Source organism: Hippoglossus hippoglossus, chromosome 6 (assembly GCF_009819705.1).
Source record: "Hippoglossus hippoglossus isolate fHipHip1 chromosome 6, fHipHip1.pri, whole genome shotgun sequence".
Taxonomy (NCBI): Eukaryota; Metazoa; Chordata; class Actinopteri; order Pleuronectiformes; family Pleuronectidae; genus Hippoglossus; species Hippoglossus hippoglossus.
Genome location: NC_047156.1, coordinates 15,238,143 through 15,245,713, shown reverse-complemented (window position 1 = coordinate 15,245,713; position 7,571 = coordinate 15,238,143). Strand labels below are relative to the sequence as shown.

Genomic DNA, 7,571 nt, shown 5'->3' with positions numbered 1-7,571 from the left:
ATATTATATTCAACTACATTAGATAAATTGAAGAACTTCATTGAATTGAGTGAATTAAAACCATAAATAAATAAAATGTATGTAACACAATGTAATTTGATGAAATTTAATGAATCAAATTAACTTAATGGGTTAAATTCAACAAAATTCATGTAAATATTCGACTTTAGTTGTCCATAAATTTAACACAATTAAAGACTTCAGATTTCAGTAAATACAGAAAAGATAATTATATATATATATATATATATATATATATATGATCAAATTTTGAAAACTGAAGTAATAACGACTGTAATTTGTATTTTTACCTCCATTCACTGAGTTTGAATTGAAACACTTTGAAAACCTGAGCCTGCGGTGCGGAGCAGGAGACGCCTGACAGACCAAACCGAGGGTAGCAAAGACCCACGACTCACGTACGCCCGCTACGTCATGACGAAACCCGGAAGAGCTAATCAGTACGTGGCCTTCTCAGCTTGAATCGTCGAGACCGGAGCTCCACAATATCACAGAATGGTGAGATTGATCTGGTTTATGATGTTTATATGATAAACACTGTATACATCTCCTGTACAGAGGTGTATAGTTTTAATCTCACGAGTAAAACATGGCGCCGTCTGTGTGAAACAGAGTTTTGTGGATCGTTCGCTTCTTGTGTCAAATCCATCGCTTCGGCCGCTCCATTAAAACCGAAGCAGTCAGTTTTCCAGCAGTGATCAGGGGCTACACACTGTGGAGTCTGTGTTTCCTCTCTAACCGCCTCTTCCTCCTCTTCCTCCTCTCTCTGTCTCTGCAGGAACTCGAGGCCATGACCAGATACACCAGCCCGGTGAACCCGGCTGTGTTCCCCCACCTCACTGTGGTTCTGCTGGCCATCGGCATGTTCTTCACCGCCTGGTTCTTCGTGTATCCTTTCCGCTTCTCCCTTCCACATGGAGATATCATAACAGGAGTCGTACCACAGATTATTACATTATTCTGTAAATAATAATCTGCAGTAAAACACAAGTACCTGAGGAAATTGAAGGGATAGTTCACCTAAAAATGAAAATTCACTCATCTACTCACCACTGTGCTGATGGAGGGGCGGGGGGGGGAGTGTTTGTGATTTAGGGGTAAACAGTGTTTCAGCCAAATCCAATAAATACAATTCTATGGTTTTATTTTTACGTTTGAAGACGTTGTCACCTTTTACTTCAATTGTATTGGATTTGGCTGTAGAAGAGTGGATTTTCATTTTTGGGTGAACTATCCCATCATGGGATCATGTAATAGTAAAAGCACTGGTGCCATTGCTTTACATTTTTGCTGCAACTAGAGCTGGGCAATAAAATAATCAATAATTATAGTTCAGTTGTATTCTGAACGATAATTATTGATAATTATAATAATTATATCAGTCGTAATATAACGTATCTAATATATTGATATATAGTATATTCATTGTGCAAGCACAGTGACATGTAATTTACATTTATTAAACGTTTTTCAAGTTTAAAACCACAACCTTCACTCAGGAGCAAAAATCAGACTTTACACTAAAATGATATTGTGACATTTATCATGATAATCATTGATATTGACTCGTATGACATTTTTTATCTCAATATAATTTTTGCCGGCATCGTCCAGCCCTACCTTTTACTGACTATTACTTTCATTATATATTAATGCAGGGTTAACAACGTTGCAGCCAAATCTAATACAATTGAAGTAACTGTTGACTCCGTCTTCAAACGTAATAAAACAACAGAAAAAACACAACATGCCTCCTTACTGCTCCTGTGGTGTCATCCAAGTGTCCGGAAGCTCCGACATTCAAATTCGACTCGAAACGGCGTCATTTACACCATGTTTTTAGCCTAATTGTCCTCCAGAGCCGCGTTTGCGCGCACACACGGGAAACACACACACACACACACTGCACACAAGCTCTTGCCTAAGGGCGCGTGCGCGGTGAATGTTAGCAACGCTGCATCCGCTAGCATCGCCACTTCAGGTAGTGGAATTTTAAGGTTAAAACACGGTGTAAATGATGCTGTTTCGAGTCGAATTTGAATGTAGGGGCTTGCAGACACTTGGATGCAGTATGGAGGTATGTTATGTTTTTATTCTGTTTTATTGCGTCTGAAGAATCAGTCCCCAGTTACTTCAGTTGTATTGGAGAGAGAGAGAGAAGGATGTCTTTGCAAGTTTCCTGTGCAATAAGACATTTTGGGTGCATTCACTTTTGGTCATCACCAAAAACGTAGGGGCTTATTATGGCTAAACTGTGGGGGAAATGTTAACTATGCTCATTTCATGCAAAAGGTGTTGTATTATTTACTGCTACTAAGCATTTCCGTATCAAATATGACACTATTGATGCTTAACTTTAACATCGTGGTGCAGCACCATGATCAAAATGTAAATCAGAGACAATTTTCAATCCCTGATTGGAACCAAAACAAAACAAAATTCTGTGATTATTTTTACTGCTTTAAATTTTTTGTTTACTTTGATTATATTAGTAAAACTTTAAATTTGACTTTTATTATGAATTAATGGATTAACAAAATGCAAATTTTTCCTCTTCGTTGTCAGTGTGCCCTTTTCAATAGTCATGTAAATGTCATTAAAGAATACAGGATGACAGTATACACATTGTACTGTAGTATACTACCACTGCAGACAAGTGCGCGATAAGGTACACTTGTAAATCATGAGGAAGAAGTAGACCATTAACTTGTTTGATGAGCTTCCCTTAACTTTTCATCAGCTATGAAGTAACTTCAACAAAATACACCAGGGACGTCTACAAAGAGCTGCTGATCTCCCTCGTCGCGTCGCTCTTCATGGGCTTCGGTGTCTTGTTCTTGTTACTCTGGGTTGGCATCTATGTATGAAGGTACGTTCAAATATTATTAATGTCTAATGGTTTTTATGTTTAATCACTGAAACAGCGTTGTGGTTATTAACTGCACTCCCTCTTGTTTTCCTACAGATTGACTGGCTTTATAATATGACACATTCCAGTGGAACTACGGGCGTCACAAACACGAGCTGAATCTGGATTCAATTGGACTGCACTGATGATATTTGGGGGTCATATGGAGTCTGGTTTTGTTTTCACAAGTAAAGGGGATTTGTACAACTTCTTGTGCGTGTCTTTCATTTAAAGTTCTGACTGTCTTCCATTTTATGTTAAATATTTAACCGTTTTACAAAGACCAAACCCAAAGTGCACTGCAACTAAACCTGTTGAGTTCTTGGGAATAGAAGGTTATTTGGACCCACTAAAGCCTATTTATAGCGTTTCACTAGTAGAGCCTAAAACCTCAATCCCTGATTTATCTTTGTGTTAAAAATAGAGCAGTCCGTTTCACCTTGTCTCCAGGATAATACTGACCACCTTAGAGATGAAGGATTACACCGGGATTACGGAAGGATTATTTAATAAAAACAGCCGGAACACAATTCAAAAGGTCCCCGCTCGGGATTCAAATCATTGAAATTGGCTTATTTATCATGTAAACAACAAATACTAGTCTTAAAAAAAAAAAAGGCAAAATAAACCAATTTGTTTCTTCCTTCACAGGGGAATACAGCCTTTCCAGCAAAACTATGATTACATGTAATTCTACATGTAATTATAGATTCAAATAGGTAATCTAAATCTGAACAGAGACAAACTTGTGACATTCTTTCAATGTATTGCACTCTGTATACAACTCTAATTGATTTACAAAGGCCACATGGATTAACACACTCAATCCAGATTAATACAACGCTACACTTGCCTTGATCTGCCCACTTGGCTACGAAGAACCAATTAATACAAACTGTTAGACTTTGCCTCATCCTCTTACCTGGAAAATTCATCATCAGCCAAATTGCTTTGTTCAGTAGTGTCAGGCTGTGCAAGTGTCAAATAGAAAAATAGTCCAAAATTCAGTGTAGCACATGGTGATGCTTAGTGTTATAATGTCTTTAGACTGTCTCTTTGTCACTGACGGGCTCTGGCGAAGGCGTCACGCAGCCAGAGAGAGTCTTCATACAGCCGGGGGTCCCCCATGTACTCTGCTGTGCGTTTGTATAAGTAGTAATACAACACTGCCGCTGTTGACAGAGAGACGGACACATACTCAATGATTAGTAAGATGACAGAAGACTGATTAGCTGTGATGGAGAATGTTTGAATGAATGAAATCAACCAATTACCTGTTCTCTGGAAAACAAAAAGAGCTTGAAGACCATCGGTCCAAACAAAACGGTTTGAGTCGAGCCATCTAAGATTCTAGAAGAAAATAAATACTAATCAGATTCAGTAAACATGGATGATGACTGTGCACAGTTAGTCTGATATAGGATAGTAAATATTTTAGTGAATCGTTTCCAGTGATAGTCAGAATCATGTTAATATGTCTCAGTTTTAGTGCAGGGTTGACGGAGCGTACCAACACCCAGCAGTGGAAGCAGATGCTGAGGGTCAGGTAAAGGGTGGAGAATATCAGCAGAGCCCTGAACCTCTCCAGCAGCAGAGACACCAGGCCGACCTGGAACACGTAGGTGTTGAACATCATCAACAGGACGATGATCACGTTGAATAAGATGGCAATGTCCTGGATTCTGTAAGACAGTGACAGATTATATTAAATATTGGTTTCTGATGGTGCACATTTAGCAAGATGTCAACAACATACACATGATCATGTCAGAGAGAGAGATACAGAGCAAGTGTGATTTTTCACTAAGGGCAGGCGATAAGAGTCACAGATGAATGTAGAACCTGCATGAGTTCAGATTACTCACTTAAATTAAAACCTATGTTTCAGGAGAATCTTCATTCACTCACCAGGTAATTTTGAATGGTTAGAACTCCAAAGCTGCTTAATCAAGATAATTGGACGTGTTTTCTTTTAAATGAAGGAACATTTCCATATGCTTGTTTAAATGTTGCCAGATGAAATGGATACTGAAGAAGCTGCTGAATAACGTTATACTACCTCAATATTGTTGATGAATATACGTGCTCAAGGATGAAAAACCATAAAAATAGACATGGTTGTTCATGTAAACTCATGTAACAATACAAAGTGTCAAGGCTTTCTTTGAGTTATTTCAATCTGCCTGTAATATTCTGAATAATGTAAATCTCAGTAAATTAGCTGATTAGCTCAATAATCACAAAGTGGTGCTATTACATACTGTATTTAGTTTTGGGCTAAAACTAGGTCAGGAGGTTAAAGCCACAACTTCCATTATATTATTATTTATTGGATTGTTATCAAGTACTTTTTAAACACTCCAATTGAAATGTATTTAAACATACAATGTAATAATATGATGCAAAAAAAGATGTACACCTGAAGATGTAAACAAACAGTGTATAGTGTATTTAAATGATGAATAACTGATTCAAAAATGCATTCGCTGGAATCTACTTCTTTCCAGTTGACGTACTGATAAATGAACTGATGTTTTGAGCATGCTGCTGACTTACATGAACAGCACGAGCTGGATGACAGGCTCTCCCCTCAGAAGTTCACTGAAGGAGTTGACGAAGAGGTCATAGGCCAACAGTGAGAGCTGGATCAGCAGCACCAGTGAGTAGTTACCAGTCTGCAGCATCTTCTCTTCTCCTCCTTCCTTCTCTTCACAGATCCCAAACACAGGTACTCGATGCTGTACAACTCCACATGCTCTGGTGCAAAAGTTCACATAGTCAGAGAGTGGTGTGCTTTTCCAAACAAGGTGCTCCGGAAAGTTCCTCTGTGGAGAAACATGCTGTCTGTTGTCCTCAGGGATGAAACATCTCTGAGATGCAGGATGTCGGATGAACTGGGTTTGACCTCTTCAGCTGCTGCAGGTCGACATCTTGGCTGTGGAAAGTCTCCTCATCTGCTGCAGGAAGAAAAGAGACTCTGTGTTTATATCGTGTGATAGAAAAACAAAGACAGCTACACCTGAATTGTTCATTCCTCGCAGCTATGTTGTGTCCCCTGTGCAGCTCGAGCTTCTCCATTGTGTGTGTGGGGGTGAGGGGCTGATGTAACGTCCGCCTCAGACGGATAAATGAGCGGTGAACGTAACCATGTAAAGCATGTTACACAGGCAGCCGCCGTGGGAAGGTCATGGCTGGGATTAAGGATTAATTTGTCCTGCGTGGACTCCTCCAGTGGTTGTTATTGTGTTACGCACAAACTCTCTCGTTTTTACGCAACTTCTCTTCTAATGGCGGGAGCCTGTGGTTATTTAATCCTGGCTGCAGATAAACTCGTAGACCGATGGTAGTAAGTTACTACAGTTAGTATTAGTAACACATCTAATGTACTACGAACTCAACAAAGGCGGCGGCACAGCTCAGATTTTAACTTCGAGTTTCTCCCCACACACGTTTTCTACGTTAACCACAACATCGCTGTTTGACCGCGTCCAGTTGTGTAAACAGGCTCCAGAAATGTGATCTGAATCACCTCTACTCACCGGAAACACGCGAGGGAAGGAAACAAGTCACGTGGAGACAAGCAGGAACCGTAAGTTGCTCGTATTTCTTCTTTTTCCACAAACAAACGGCGCAGTTTTCTCTGAGCATCCACCGCCGCCTCTCAGCAGCAACGTATTTCCGCAAGTTCCATGGTAACGCGTCTTCGTGATGTTACCGTAATAACCAGTGTATGGGTTCTCCAGATATTCCTCAAAATAAAGCCCCAAGCACAGGATTTCTGTTTTATGGTGTAGATGTCTTGGTTGTTTGTTGTTTTCTAAATGTTAAAGAAAGGAGCTGTTGGGTGACAAATGTACTTTCATTACCAACTAGGCTAAACATTGAACAGCCCCTGGTTGTTATTATGTTTACTGTTCTTGTCTACTATTTGTGGTTTGCAACTTTAGGGTTGACTTGTCTTTATTTCATTGTTGTTTGATTTACATATATCTGTCAGCCTACTGCTTGTTTTTATCCTTTTACCTTATCTGTTTATAGTTTTAAAGTTTGTTAAATGTTAGAATTTGGTTTATAAAATGTTGTTTTCCTGTCCTCTGTAATATATTTTTACAGAAAAGAGAGATAAACAGTTTTCATTAGATTTACCTGTGTAATTTCAGGTTGAATGATCAACTAAATTCATTTTAAAAAAGGGAAATTCATGTTGCTTGTTGCCAATTTATTTTAAGATAAGACAGGATAATCCTTCATTAGATCCACTATGGGGACATTTTCCATCTTACAGCAGCAACAGAGAAATTGAAAATAAGAAACAATAAAGGAAAGATATAGACAATATAATAGAAACAATATACAATTATAATAAGTAACTTATAATAGTAACTTTATTTATATAGCACCTTTCAAAAGAGCCATTTAAGAGTGCTTCAAAAAGAAGAGAAATAAAACAAAGACAGCAAATCATATAATACAAAATCTAAAATTATATTCCTTGCAACATCATTTAAAAGCAATGGCAAAAGAAAAGGATAAAAAACAATCAGGTAAAAGCCAATGCAAAGTAAACAGAATGTGTAAAGTGTAAATAGAATATCTACGGTGTTAGATTCTCATATAAGATGATCACTGATTGATTAAAATA

At 38.4% G+C, this 7,571-nt stretch overlaps 2 protein-coding genes across 3 annotated transcripts; one reads left to right on the top strand and one right to left on the bottom strand.

Annotated features, from left to right (window-relative positions):
• The first annotated feature begins 378 nt into the window (after positions 1-378).
• On the top strand, positions 379-3,136 carry tmem258 (transmembrane protein 258). Its single transcript, XM_034587633.1, has 4 exons — positions 379-519; positions 800-909; positions 2,762-2,890; positions 2,987-3,136. The coding sequence occupies exons 1-3, from the start codon at positions 517-519 to the stop codon at positions 2,886-2,888; spliced, it is 240 nt and encodes a 79-aa protein (XP_034443524.1). The 5' UTR covers positions 379-516; the 3' UTR covers positions 2,889-2,890; positions 2,987-3,136.
• Positions 3,137-3,420: 284 nt separating this feature from the next.
• On the bottom strand, positions 3,421-6,604 carry tmem138 (transmembrane protein 138). 2 transcript variants are annotated; one of them, XM_034587631.1, is made up of 5 exons: positions 6,469-6,604; positions 5,486-5,886; positions 4,440-4,611; positions 4,204-4,279; positions 3,421-4,101 (listed from the first exon to the last, which is right to left on the bottom strand). In XM_034587631.1, the coding sequence occupies exons 2-5, from the start codon at positions 5,611-5,613 to the stop codon at positions 3,989-3,991; spliced, it is 489 nt and encodes a 162-aa protein (XP_034443522.1). In that variant the 5' UTR covers positions 5,614-5,886; positions 6,469-6,604; the 3' UTR covers positions 3,421-3,988. The 2 variants fall into 2 exon arrangements, with proteins under 2 accessions (XP_034443522.1, XP_034443523.1); XM_034587632.1 differs by having other exon boundaries at positions 5,486-5,883.
• Between the last annotated feature and the right edge of the window lie 967 nt (positions 6,605-7,571).

Bases quoted from the DNA above. Each gene is read 5' to 3' on its own strand.
- tmem138 (XM_034587631.1), bottom strand. From the start codon at position 5,613: ATGCTGCAGACTGGTAACTACTCACTGGTGCTGCTGATCCAGCTCTCA. The intron at 4,612-5,485 runs GTAAGTCAGCAG...ACTGTCTTACAG, and splicing joins ATCCAGCTCGTGCTGTTCAT to AATCCAGGACATTGCCATCT. The intron at 4,280-4,439 runs GTACGCTCCGTC...ATTTTCTTCTAG, and splicing joins GCTTCCACTGCTGGGTGTTG to AATCTTAGATGGCTCGACTC.
- tmem258 (XM_034587633.1), top strand. The intron at 910-2,761 runs GTATCCTTTCCG...ACTTTTCATCAG, and splicing joins TTCACCGCCTGGTTCTTCGT to CTATGAAGTAACTTCAACAA.